Source organism: Lampetra planeri, unplaced genomic scaffold, assembly GCF_965212315.1.
Source record: "Lampetra planeri unplaced genomic scaffold, kcLamPlan1.2.h2 scaffold_507, whole genome shotgun sequence".
Lineage (NCBI taxonomy): Eukaryota > Metazoa > Chordata > Hyperoartia > Petromyzontiformes > Petromyzontidae > Lampetra > Lampetra planeri.
This window is the reverse complement of record NW_027615330.1, coordinates 1,749-16,509: the sequence shown is the minus strand read 5'-3', so window position 1 is coordinate 16,509 and position 14,761 is coordinate 1,749. Positions and strand designations below refer to the sequence as shown.

Sequence of the window (14,761 nt, the reverse complement as noted above, 5' to 3'; positions counted from 1 at the left end):
CACCACCTCACCACCTCACCCACTCACCCACCACCTCACCACCTCACCCACTCACCCACTCACCCACCACCTCACCCACCCACCCACCACCTCACCCACTCACCCACCCCCTCACCCACTAACCCACCACCTCACCACCTCACCCATTCACCCATCACCTCACCCCCTCACCCCCTCACCCACCACCTCACCACCTCACCCACTCACCCACCACCTCACCACCTCACCCACTCACCCACTCACCCACCACCTCACCCACCCACCCACCACCTCACCCACTCACCCACCCCCTCACCCACTCACCCACCACCTCACCACCTCACCCATTCACCCACCCCCTCACCCACTCACCCACCACCTCACCACCTCACCCATTCACCCATCACCTCACCCCCTCACCCACCACCTCACCACCTCACCCACTCACCCACCACCTCACCCCCTCACCCACCAACTCACCACCTCACCCACCACCTCACCACCTCACCCACTCACCCACCACCTCACCCACCCACCTCACCCACCACCTCACCACCCCACCCACCCCCTCACCACCTCACCCCCTCACCCCCTCACCCACCACCTCACCACCTCACCCACTCACCCACCACCTCACCACCTCACCCACTCACCCACCACCTCACCCACCCACCCACCACCTCACCCCCCTCACCCACCCCCTCACCACCTCACCCCCTCACCCCCTCACCCACCACCTCACCACCTCACCCACTCACCCACCACCTCACCACCTCACCCACTCACCCACTCACCCACCACCTCACCCACCCACCCACCACCTCACCCACTCACCCACCCCCTCACCCACTCACCCACCACCTCACCACCTCACCCATTCACCCATCACCTCACCCCCTCACCCCCTCACCCACCACCTCACCACCTCACCCACTCACCCACCACCTCACCACCTCACCCACTCACCCACTCACCCACCACCTCACCCACCCACCCACCACCTCACCCACTCACCCACCCCCTCACCCACTCACCCACCACCTCACCACCTCACCCATTCACCCACCCCCTCACCCACTCACCCACCACCTCACCACCTCACCCATTCACCCATCACCTCACCCCCTCACCCACCACCTCACCACCTCACCCACTCACCCACCACCTCACCCCCTCACCCACCCACCCACCACCTCACCCACCCACCCCCTCACCACCTCACCCACCACCTCACCACCTCACCCACCCACCCACCACCTTACCCACCCACCCACCACCTCACCCACTCACTCACCCACTCACCCCCCCACCACCTCACCCCCCCCCCCCCCACCCACTCACTCCCTCACCCACCACCTCACCACCTCACCCACTCACCCACCACCTCACCACCTCACCCACTCACCCACCACCTCACCCACCCACCCCCTCACCACCTCACCCACCACCTCACCACCTCACCCACTCACCCACCACCTCACCCCCTCACCCACCACCTCACCACCTCACCCACTCACCCACCAACTCACCCCCCCCACTCACCACCTCACCCCCTCACCCCCCCCCCCCCCACCCCCTCAACCACCACCCGCTCACTCACCCACCCACCTCACCCACCACCTCACCACCCCACTCACCCACTCACCCCCTCACCCCCTCACCACCTCACCCCCTCACCCACCACCTCACCCACTCACCCACCACCTCACCACCTCACCCACCCACCCACCACCTCACCCACTCACCCACCACCTCACCCACCACCTCACCCACCCACCCACCACCTCACCCACTCACCCACCCCCTCACCCACTCACCCACCCCCTCACCCACTCACCCACCACCTCACCCACTCACCCACCCCCTCACCCACTCACCCACCCCCTCACCCACTCACCCACCACCTCACCCACTCACCCACCCCCTCACCCACTCACCCACCCCCTCACCCACCACCTCACCCACTCACCCACCCCCTCACCCACTCACCCACCACCTCACCCACTCACCCACCACCTCACCCCCTCACCCACCCACCCACCACCTCACCCACCCACCCCCTCACCACCTCACCCACCACCTCACCACCTCACCCACTCACCCACCACCTCACCCCCTCACCCACCACCTCACCACCTCACCCACTCACCCACCAACTCACCCCCCCCACTCACCCACTCACCACCTCACCCCCTCACCCCCCCCCCCACCCCCTCAACCACCACCCGCTCACTCACCCACCCACCTCACCCACCACCTCACCACCCCACTCACCCACTCACCCCCTCACCCCCTCACCACCTCACCCCCTCACCACCTCACCCCCTCACCCACCACCTCACCCACCCACCCACTCACCCACCACCCACCCCCTCAACCACCACCCGCTCACTCACCCACCCACCTCACCCACCACCTCACCACCCCACTCACCCACTCACCCCCTCACCCACTCACCCACCACCTCACCCACCCACCCACCCACCTTTCCATCGTCTCCCTGGAACTTGTTGAGTGCCGCTCTGCATGCCGAGAAGGGCAGCCCCGTTCGCTTGCGCAACCTCTGCAGCTGCTCCTTGCCACCTCCTCCTGCTGCCCCTGCTGCCCCTCCTGCTGCTGCTGCTGCTGCCCCTTGGTGGGGCAGTGAAGCCGAGCAGTGGAAGGGCAGAAGCTGGGAGGAGCGGGGCAGCGTCCAGCGAAGGGCAAAGCGGCTCGTGATGGTGGTGGTGATGGTGGTGGTGAATCTCAGGGGTGATAGCTGCACACACACACACACAGTGTTATACACAGTGACACACACACACAGTGTCACACACACAGTGACACACACACACACAGTGTCACACACACACACACAGTGTCACACACACAGTGTCACACACACACAGTGTCACACACACACACACAGTGTTATACACAGTGACACACACACAGTGTCACACACACAGTGACACACACACAGTGTCACACACACACAGTGTCACACACACACACACAGTGTTATACACACACACACAGTGACACACAGTGTCACACACACACACAGTGACACACACAGTGTGTCACACACAGTGTGTACACACACACACACAGTGACACACACACAGTGACACACACACAGTGTCACACACACAGTGACACACATAGTGTCACACACACAGTGTACACCCACACAGTGTCAGTGTCACACACACACACACAGTGACACACAGTGACACACACGGTGTCACACACGGTGTCACACACACGGGGTATCATCATACCAGGGACGGAATGAATCACCAAGTGAATGAGTGACAGAGCGAGGGAATGAATCACCACGTGAACGAATCACCAAGTGAACGAGTGACAGAACGAGGGAATGAATCACCACGTGAACGAATCACCAAGTGAATGAGTGACAGAGGGAATGAATCACCACGTGAACGAATCACCAAGTGAATGAGTGACAGAGGGAATGAATCACCACGTGAACGAATCACCAAGTGAACGAGTGACAGAGCGAGCGAGGGAATGAATCACCAAGTGAACGAGTGACAGAGCGAGCGAGGGAATGAATCACCAAGTGAACGAGTGACAGAGCGAGCGAGGGAATGAATCACCAAGTGAACAAGTGAATGAATCACCAAGTGAACGAGTGACAGGGCGAGTGAGGGAATGAATCGCCAAGTGAATGAGTGAATGAATCACCAAGTGAACGAGTGACAGGGCGAGTGAGGGAATGAATCGCCAAGTGAACGAGTGAATGAATCACCAAGTGAACGAGTGACAGGGCGAGTGAGGGAATGAATCGCCAAGTGAATGAATCACCAAGTGAACGAGTGACAGGGCGAGTGAGGGAATGAATCGCCAAGTGAACGAGTGAATGAATCACCAAGTGAACGAGTGACAGGGCGAGTGAGGGAATGAATCGCCAAGTGAATGAATCACCAAGTGAACGAGTGACAGGGCGAGCGAGGGAATGAATCACCAAGTGAACGAGTGAACGAATCACCACGTGAACGAGAGGCGTTTTGAATGAACTGTGTGCGTGTGCGTTGACCGAGCCCGCCACGAGACGACTCGCGCGCCTTGGTAACGTGGCAGGGGTGGGAGAGGGTAGAGTAACGGAGGAGGTGTACAAAGTAACGGAGAAGTAACGAATGCGGAGGAGAAAGTAACGGATGAGTAACGCGGCGCGAGTGACTTCACCTTCAACCAAGCGCTGGGCGCCGCCATTGCGATTAACCACGACACCGGAAACCGGAAGCGGAAATGGAACTGACGACGGGGGGGAAATGCGGGGCGGGGGTTCCGGTTGGATGACGTCACGCGGGGTGATTTTGGAGGGAGGGGCTTGCGAGGGGAGGGGCTAGTGGGGGTGTGGGTGACGTCACGCAGGGTGAGGTGGGGGGAGGGGCTTTAGGGGAGAGGGGCTTGCGAGGGGAGGGGCTAGTCGGGGTGTGGGTGACGTCACGCTGAGTGAGGTGGGGGGAGGGGCTAGTGGGGTGTGGGTGACGTCACGCATAGTGATTTTGGAGGGAGGGGCTTTAGGGGGAGGGGCTTGCGAGGGGAGGGGCTAGTGGGGGTGTGTGTGACGTCACGCAAGGTGAGGTGGGGGGAGGGGCTTGTGAGGGGAGGGGCTTGTGAGGGGAGGGGCTAGTGGGTGACGTCACGCGGGGTGAGGTGGGGGGAGGGGCTTGTGAGGGGAGGGGCTAGTGGGGGTGTGTGTGACGTCACGCAAGGTGAGGTGGGGGGAGGGGCTTGTGAGGGGAGGGGCTTGTGAGGGGAGGGGCTAGTGGGTGACGTCACGCAGGGTGAGGTGGGGGGAGGGGCTTGTGAGGGGAGGGGCTAGTGGGGGTGTCGGTGACGTCACGCAAGGTGAGGTGGGGGGAGGGACTTGTGAGGGGAGGGGCTAGTGGGGTGTGGGTGACGTCACGCGGGGTGAGGTGGGGGGAGGGGCTTGTGAGGGGAGGGGCTAGTGGGGTGTGGGTGACGTCACGCGGGGTGAGGTGGGGGTGGAGACGGGAAGTGGGTTCGAGGCCTGTGATTGGTGCAGAGAGGCCTCAATGATGATTGGCTGCGGGCAGAAGCAGTGGATGTCATTGGTGGAGAGAAATCTACTCACTCAACCACTCACTCACTCACTTACTCACCTACACACTCACCCACTCACCTACCTACTCACTCACCCACTCACCTGCCTACTCACTCACCCACTCACTCACTCACCCGCTCACCCACTCACCTACCTACTCACTCACTCACCCGCTCACCCACTCACCTACATACTCACTCACCCACTCACCCACTCACCTGCCTACTCACCCACCCACTCACCCACCCACTCACTCACTCACCCACTCACTCACTCACTCACCCGCTCACCCACTCACACACTCACTCACTCACCCACTCACTCACCCACTCACTCACTCACTCACTCACCCACTCACACACTCACTCACTCACCCACACACACTCACTCACCCACTCACTCACTCACTCACCCACTCACTCACACATTCACTCACTCACTTACTCACTCACCCACTCACTCACACACTCACTCACTCACCCACTCACTTACTCACTCACACACTCACTCACTCACCCACTCACTCACTCACCCACACACTCACACACTCACTCACACACTCACTCACCCACTCACTCACACACTCACCACTACTACTACTCACAACCACACTCATAGTGGATATTAGTGCACTGTATAGTGTAGTGTATAGTAGTGTATAGTGTAGTGTATAGTGTAGTGTATTGTGTAGTGTATAGTGTAGTGTATAGTGTAGTGTATAGTGTAGTGTATAGTAGTGTATAGTGTAGTGTATAGTGTAGTGTATAGTGTAGTGTATAGTAGTGTATAGTGTAGTGTATAGTGTAGTGTATAGTAGTGTATAGTGTAGTGTATAGTGTAGTGTATAGTGTAGTGTATTGTGTAGTGTATAGTGTAGTGTATAGTGTAGTGTATAGTGTAGTGTATAGTGTAGTGTATAGTATAGTGTATAGTAGTGTAGTGTATAGTGTAGTGTATAGTGTAGTGTGTAGTGTATAGTGTAGTATATAGTAGTGTAGTGTATAGTGTAGTGTATAGTGTAGTGTAGTGTATAGTGTAGTGTATAGTGTAGTGTGTAGTGTATAGTGTAGTGTATAGTGTAGTGTGTAGTGTAGTGTATAGTGTAGTGTATAGTGTAGTGTATAGTGTATAGTAGTGTGTAGTGTAGTGTATAGTATAGTGTATAGTAGTGTAGTGTATAGTGTATAGTGTAGTGTATAGTGTAGTGTATAGTGTAGTGTAGTGTATAGTGTAGTGTATAGTATAGTGTATAGTGTAGTGTGTAGTGTATAGTGTAGTGTATAGTGTAGTGTGTAGTGTGTAGCGTATAGTGTAGTGTATAGTGTAGTGTATAGTGTAGTGTGTAGTGTAGTGTATAGTGTAGTGTATAGTATCGTGTAGTGTATAGTGTATAGTGTAGTGTGTAGTGTAGTGTATAGTGTAGTGTGTAGTGTAGTGTATAGTGTATAGTGTAGTGTATAGTGTAGTGTATAGTGTAGTGTATAGTGTATAGTGTAGTGTATAGTGTAGTGTGTAGTGTAGTTTAAGAGTTGTGGTGTATAGTGTAGTGTATAGTGTAGTGTATAGTGTAGTGTATAGTAGTGCAGTGTATTGCAGTGTAGTGTATAGTAGTGTAGTGTATAGTAGTGTAGTGTATAATGTAGTGTATAGTGTAGTGTATAGTGTAGTGTATAGTGTAGTGTATAGTAGTGTATAGTAGTGTATAGTAGTGTATAGTGTAGTGTATAGTAGTGTAGTGTATAGTAATGTATAGTGTAGTGTATAGTGTATAGTGTAGTGTATAGTGTAGTGTATAGTGTAGTGTATAGTGTAGTGTAATGTGTATAGTAGTGTATAGTGTAGTGTATAGTATATAGTAGTGTAGTGTATAGTGTAGTGTATAGTAGTGTAGTAGTGTAGTGTATAGTAGTGTAGTGTATAGTAATGTATAGTGTAGTGTATAGTGTATAGTGTAGTGTATAGTGTAGTGTATAGTGTAGTGTAATGTGTATAGTGTAGTGTATAGTGTAGTGTATAGTAGTGTATAGTAGTGTATAGTGTAGTGTATAGTAGTGTAGTGTATAGTAGTGTAGTGTATAGTAGTGTATAGTGTAGTGTATAGTGTAGTGTATAGTGTAGTGTATAGTGTAGTGTATAGTGTAGTGTATAGTGTAGTGTATAGTAGTGCAGTGTGTGGTGTAGTGTATAGTAGTATAGTGGTGATACGCGCTGGGGTAGGGATCGTGTGCCAGCGCGTAGTGATTGGCTGTGTGTGTTGGTGACGCGCGCTGACAGCGATAGGATCCTGGGGCAAGCGCGCGGGGATTGGTCAACTAAGGGGGATGCTCACGTCGAGGTCCGCATACGCTCCGTCTCCCGTGAGCGGGGGCTACATAAGGTGGTGCGCACAGGCGCACGGGGAGCGAGTGACCAGCGAAGACTGAAGACGGAGGAGGAAGAGACAGGGCCCTGCGGCACCTAGTCCCGCTGTCCTTGTAGGGGCCGGGGCTCTGTGTGACCCAGAGGCGGGACCCTGGGACCCGGGGCCGAACGTCCGTGTGAGGGCCGGCCCTCGGGACCCAGAGGTTGTGACCCACGCCCAAGCTGGGGTGGGCCTGTAGGCTCCACTGACGTTACGGGGCTGGAGTGCAGTGTGAGCCTGCAGCGTGAGCCATAGTAACCACACGTGTCAAGTGAAGTGTGTGTAGTCAGAGGCATAGTGACCACACGTGTCAAGTGAAGTGTGTGTAGTCAGAGGCATAGTGACCACACGTGTCAAGTGAAGTGTGTGTAGTCAGAGGCATAGTGACCACACGTGTCAAGTGAAGTGTGTGTAGTCAGAGGCATAGTGACCACACGTGTCAAGTGAAGTGTGTGTAGTCAGAGGCATAGTGACCACACGTGTCAAGTGAAGTGTGTGTAGTCAGAGGCATAGTGACCACACGTGTCAAGTGAAGTGTGTGTAGTCAGAGGCATAGTGACCACACGTGTCAAGTGAAGTGTGTGTAGTCAGAGGCATAGTGACCACACGTGTCAAGTGAAGTGTGTGTAGTCAGAGGCATAGTGACCACACGTGTCAAGTGAAGTGTGTGTAGTCAGAGGCATAGTGACCACACGTGTCAAGTGAAGTGTGTGTAGTCAGAGGCATAGTGACCACACGTGTCAAGTGAAGTGTGTGTAGTCAGAGGCATAGTGACCACACGTGTCAAGTGAAGTGTGTGTAGTCAGAGGCATAGTGACCACACGTGTCAAGTGAAGTGTGTGTAGTCAGAGGCATAGTGACCACACGTGTCAAGTGAAGTGTGTGTAGTCAGAGGCATAGTGACCACACGTGTCAAGTGAAGTGTGTGTAGTCAGAGGAATAGTGACCACACGTGTCAAGTGAAGTGTGTGTAGTCAGAGGCATAGTGACCACACGTGTCAAGTGAAGTGTGTGTAGTCAGAGGCATAGTGACCACACGTGTCAAGTGAAGTGTGTGTAGTCAGAGGCATAGTGACCACACGTGTCAAGTGAAGTGTGTGTAGTCAGAGGCATAGTGACCACACGTGTCAAGTGAAGTGTGTGTAGTCAGAGGCATAGTGACCACACGTGTCAAGTGAAGTGTGTGTAGTCAGAGGCATAGTGACTACACGTGTCAAGTGTTGTATATGTTGGTTATCAAAATTTTGATGTGTTGTATGCGTGCGTGGGTGAAATTAGTATGTTGTATATGTGGGTTATGAATATTCAGTGAAAATAATAATAATCAAATGAAATTTGGTCAAATGTGTAATTATCCGGAAATATGTTAATTTATGCAATTATGCACATCTAATTATGCCAATTCGAGAGGTAATCGTAGTAATTATGCGAGTGGGTGTAATTATGATAATGCCAGTCGTTATGATAACCAGACCCCGCCTCGGTGACGAGGGTGGGTTATCGATCGGAATAAGGCAATTAATCGTATGCAGTTATGCAGGTGTGGTGTAAGTATGCAAGATTAACTTAGATTAACTCGGCATCGTTGTCTAGGTTCGTCTCATTCTCGCTTATATTTTAGGTCCCCGGTTCACCCCGTTATCGCTTTAACATTTACTGAGTATGTATTAGTGTGTTTATTAAGGTCACCAAGTTCAGATCTCAACGCAGAAGCAGATCTTATGCATAGATTTCAGGAAAGAATCACACAACCACTTCTGTATTAATCAATTTATTACTAATTCAACCTCAACTATGATATAGTATGCGAACTCTCAATCCCGGAACGTCAACACGGCATCAATACAGTATCATCAACGATTGTCTGATTTCACTTTGACAACGGCACATGGATCCCGCATAACGCGATGGTTGTTAGTGAGAGAGAGAGTCGTTAAAATATGCAAATACTATGCTAAGAGAAACCTTAACGTTAATGAATGATTATACTCAATATTGTTCACGCAGTACCGCACTCCTTATCGATCATACGCAACCCTTATCACGTTGTTAGCACCTTGGGTCACGGGACAGTTGAATATTCTGTAGAGGATGCGAGTACGTGCGGCGATTATGACTGAAAGATACTTGAAAGATTATACGGCGATAAAAAAAACACAATCAAAAACAGTTATTATTCTTAAAGGCACCAATCTCAACAGATACATCGGCAGGTTATCTGACAACAGAATGGCTCGGAGTAAGGGCCTGCGACGGTGCTCCTTTTCCGAAGATCGTTATCTTATACCAAGTTTACTAATTGGGGACCAGATCACCTGATAAGGATCTGGTGGGCCACCACTCCCCACGTGAGCGTGGCTCGGCGGAAGAATGTGCCAAGAATCAATTCGTATTGATGGATCTGTTGGGAATTTATGCGATTAAGAGTACAGCCCACTAAGTATTAAAGATAAAAATTACGAATACTCTTATAAACGACGGATGGCCATCACTCGGTCTCGTTGTGATGCCTTCACAGCCACGGATGGCTTATGGGTTCGAGTGTGTTTGAGTGGTAAGAGTTGTCTTGAATAGTCAGTGTTCGGAGTCGGTTCTTTACGTCAAACAGACGCCTGGTGGTCGTGTGGTGAGGGGGCGGTGCGCGTCATACGTATCAGTCGTTCCCCTGTCACCGTGGTGAACTGGTGGATGCCCGTTGATACGCTGTCGCAGTTCGGAACCCGGTCGGTAGGTGGCGCCCACAGCTCGCTCGCAGCGTGCAGTGTTGGGTCGTCGACCAGTGTGAGCACGGAGCCTCGTCGCCAAACCGCGACCCTCCCCCCTCCGGCGGCAGCAGAGACCTCCGACTCGGCAGAGGTTGACCCACGCAGGCCGAGTTGAGCTGTCAAGCGGGTCTTGCCCGCCTGCAGAGGAGATGGGGAGCCGCTTGAGTCGAGCCCCGAGAGCCGGCTCCGGTGAGCCGATCGAACTCGGCTGAGTCTCAGACGAGCTGAAGAGTCGAGCCGACCCGCTGGTCGCAGCTCGCTCCTGAGTCGACCCTCCCGGTCGAGCTGAAGATGAGTCGAGCCGACCCGCTGGTCGCAGCTCGCTCCTGAGTCGACCCTCCCGGTCGAACTGAAGATGAGTCGAGCCGACCCGCTGGTCGCAGCTCGCTCCTGAGTCGACCCTCCCGGTCGAGCTGAAGATGAGTCGAGCCGACCCGCTGGTCGCAGCTCGCTCCTGAATCGACCCTCCCGGTCGAGCTGAAGATGAGTCGAGCCGACCCGCTGGTCGCAGCTCGCTCCTGAGTCGACCCTCCCGGTCGAGCTCCTGAGCCGACCCTCCCGGTCGAACTCCTGAGCCGACCCTCCCGGTCGAACTGGTTTCCAATGCTCAGGGTCCTTTCTTTTATGCCGAAAAATCCCTTTAGATCCTGCCCACAAGGTGGGGTTTCTTTCGATTTACTGTGTCAGGATCTGTCCGTAGGTATGTGTGTCCATGTGTGTGTCCGTACGTCCGTATGTCCTTGTGTGCATAAGTCGTCTCTCTGTCTGGGTGCGATATTATCTCTTGTCTGGCCTTCTTCATGAACCAAAACACAGACGTTACAAATCGTCTTATAGGCATCTTTGTCCGTGTTGCACCACCTGGAGGGAGGGGCAACACTCCCTCCGACCCTCACCGACGCACAAAGAAATGGTTAAAAAGTTTTAAGTTAACATTTGTCCCTTACCATTTCACAGCTATGATTCTGTATGTAACCTAAGGTCTGTCGTTTCCCATCGTGGTGCTTGACTCAAGTGGAGGTGTTTCCCTGAGCGTATACACACTCATATCCCGCGCTGCGGGGATACAAAGACGGCCGGGATCTCCCTTTCTCTCCGACCCTGGGTTTAACATCGCTCTTTTATTATGTATTTTATATTCGACCTGGTGGTGATTCATCCCGTTATGCTTCGGGTCGAGTTGTATATAAAGTATTAAAGTATGGAAATAACATTTCATATCAATAACTTTAGCCTACCCTGTTGTTAAATTCCGACTTTAACGTGACTTTAATAGCAATACAGAATAATTGAGCTTTTTGTCTTAACTAGGCGAACACGAACTTCTGGTGACCCCCGCAGCCTCGCTGTTCAGCTGAGCCTGCATCCTTGAGAGAGGCACAACACCCTTATTCTCGTCTCACTGTGGTCATCCAACCTTCTGCTCTGGGAGTGTTATTAATTTCAGGACAAAGGCCCCCTCACGTTCAGACGTGCAGGGTTGTTTAAATCAGCTCCCTCCCCTGTGCACACAGCCTTGAGCTGGGTTTATCTTTGCTCCCTCCCCTGTGCACACGTGTTCCAATTAGCTCGGAATCCCTAAACACACAATCAGTGATGATTCCTGGCTTTCTGTGGTTGTGATTTAGACAAAGGCGCCTCTGCTTCCTTTAATTGCCTTTGAGTTGACACTGCCCTATTATTCGCCCATGTGCTGAGGTCATAGAATTCGTTTTGACTTCAGTAATGTTAACATTCAGTATTGGATTAGCAAATGGGCAATGGTTCATTGATGTAGCTCGCAGCCTGGTCTCCAATTTGAGCGAGCGCGAGGATCGATAATTTCGAATTTTGACGTTACTTTAAAACCATGCAGGATGGTTGGGCTTTTTGCCTTAACTATGTCTGGCTGACTCTCCCACTGTCTCTGCCGCCTGCACGGGTGACATGTGCCCGTTCATCAGGCCTTATCTTTCCTTGAAGCAAGGTTGCAAATTCTGCCATCCTAGCCCTCCTCCAGTTCATTACTTAACAACACCTGGTGTTTTGCAGTTTGCTGCTCTTTGGTGTGTTTTCATTCATTATATATCAATTTTGGAAGAAGGCCAGTATACAACACAAGTGAAGTGTGTGTAGTCAGAGGCATAGTAACTACACGTGTTAAGTGAAGTGTGTGTAGTCAGAGGAATAGTGACCACACGTGTCAAGTGAAGTGTGTGTAGTCAGAGGCATAGTGACCACACGTGTCAAGTGAAGTGTGTGTAGTCAGAGGCATAGTAACTACACGTGTTAAGTGAAGTGTGTGTAGTCAGAGGAATAGTGACCACACGTGTCAAGTGAAGTGTGTGTAGTCAGAGGCATAGTGACCACACGTGTCAAGTGAAGTGTGTGTAGTCAGAGGAATAGTGACCACACGTGTCAAGTGAAGTGTGTGTAGTCAGAGGCATAGTGACCACACGTGTCAAGTGAAGTGTGTGTAGTCAGAGGCATAGTGACCACACGTGTCAAGTGAAGTGTGTGTAGTCAGAGGCATAGTGACCACACGTGTCAAGTGAAGTGTGTGTAGTCAGAGGAATAGTGACCACACGTGTCAAGTGAAGTGTGTGTAGTCAGAGGCATAGTGACCACACGTGTCAAGTGAAGTGTGTGTAGTCAGAGGAATAGTGACCACACGTGTCAAGTGAAGTGTGTGTATTTAGAGGCATAGTGACCACACGTTGTATCGTGACTTCACCAGTAATCCCTATTGAAGTCTGGTGTCATGCATAGGCATGCATTTAAACAATGTATTATTTCATGATTCGCTTCCAAACGACACTAAGTCGATAGCTATCCAAAAAGTTGAGATTATTTTTTATGCATTTCAATTTTGATAGATTATCTAATTCGTCTTGGGCAATTTTTATTATACCACGTATTGTCCACTGAGATAGAGAGCTCTTTTTCAGAAGCGACCCGACCACAAATGATTGCTCAAAGAATTGCTTATCATATGAAAATGTATAGCAGCCAAATACTCTTGACGCATTTTGATTCTAAATGTGGAGTGAAATACCGGAGGACTCGTAGAAAGGCTATATGTGATCACGGGAGAGAGGCACGCACACTCTAAATATACGTCAGGGTCAGAATCGAACCTACGACCGCCTGTATACCAGGCGAGGTAGTAAACATCTCCTGGCCACCATGACGTCCCTGCTGGGGTCCTCCCAGCTCACTGAGGGTCCACTGGCAACGTTGCCCTCAGTGGTGCTCGTTGCCTTGTCCTGATGTGGCCCATGGGATTGGGCCCTGGGATAATCATAACAAGCTAATCAACACCGTTTAAGAATGTGGATCTTGATTTGTGTGTTAGATCTTGATTTGAAGCTATCGTGACTGCAGGAATCCATACTTTTTTGATTCTTTTGGTAAAGTCACATAGGTTGAAAATAAAATAAATCACGACGTTTTGATCGCAATATAAGCGGTCGTCTTCAGGCGGAAAAAAATATAATCTAGCAGTGGAACTGCTGAACTAGCGAGAGAGCAGCTACAACAAGGAGGCTATATATGTGGCGATGGGCAAGCAAGCGGGGTCTGAGATGGAAAGAAATTCCACCCCCGGACGCAAGTACCTCCGTTGTGTTAATTGAGGATTAGGGAGAGAGGGATTCGGGAGGGAGACTAGGATGAATGAGCTTCCGTCACCGCATAAGAGTATCATGCCCGCATATGCGCACAACATCAGTGTTAACGAGAGACTAAAATGTGGATGTCCAGAATAAACACCCAGTTCGAGACGCAAACATCGCAACCCGCAGTCTCCGACATTCCAATAAGACGCTCGTGAAACCATCATCAACCTCAGAACAACAACAGCAGGCCGATGTGCACTTCTTCAAAATTGAAAAATGTCAAACAAGCCCGAGTAGTGCACTTGTGGCCATGCAGCCCAAACTATCGAACATCAAAGTAAACCACTGTAGTGTGTGCTCCTTAAGTGAAGGCTGAATCGCGTAATGACATCAACTCCCTCCTGAAGCCCTCTCGACATTGGCATCAAACTCCTGAACCAACCTGCCAGCGCGAACGATCATAAAATGGACATTGATTTGAAGCTTTCGTGTCTGCAGGAATCCAAACTCTTTGGTTCTTTCTGTAAAGTCATGTGTTGCAATCGAAACGTCGTGATTTGTTTTATTTTATTTCTAACTACGTGACTTTACCGAAAGAACCAAAGAGTATTGAAAATTGAAGTTGAATTGGGTTGTTTTGTGTGTATCTTGACCTGCTTATTGTGACCCCAAAGAACAAATTTCTAAAAGTTGGCGGTAATTGATAATGAATTATCTGCGCCTTGGGAAAACAAATGTCTATTACTTTGAGGTCGTGATTAGGATGATGCATGCAGTTCAGTGGTAATGCAAAGGAGTGGATCACGTTGTGCCTAGAAAATATAAAGTGAATATTAACTGTGAATATGGTGAGGGCGATTTGATGATATGGCTACGAGTCGAACAGACACTCAGAGATCCGCATGGAAACCCAGAGACTCGCCGAGAGACCCACAGGTGAATG

General features: G+C 51.5%; 1 protein-coding gene across 1 annotated transcript in view; it reads right to left on the bottom strand.

Annotated features, from left to right (window-relative positions):
* The window catches only part of TSFM (Ts translation elongation factor, mitochondrial), a 29,732-nt gene extending 25,477 nt beyond the window's left edge, over positions 1-4,255 (bottom strand). Inside the window, exons 1-2 of the mRNA XM_078623913.1 lie at positions 4,171-4,255; positions 2,465-2,737 (exon numbers count right to left, since the gene is read on the bottom strand). Of these exons, the coding sequence (XP_078480039.1) occupies positions 2,465-2,737; positions 4,171-4,197 (300 nt within the window). The 5' untranslated portion in view covers positions 4,198-4,255. The remainder of the gene's footprint in view (positions 1-2,464; positions 2,738-4,170) is intronic.
* Between the last annotated feature and the right edge of the window lie 10,506 nt (positions 4,256-14,761).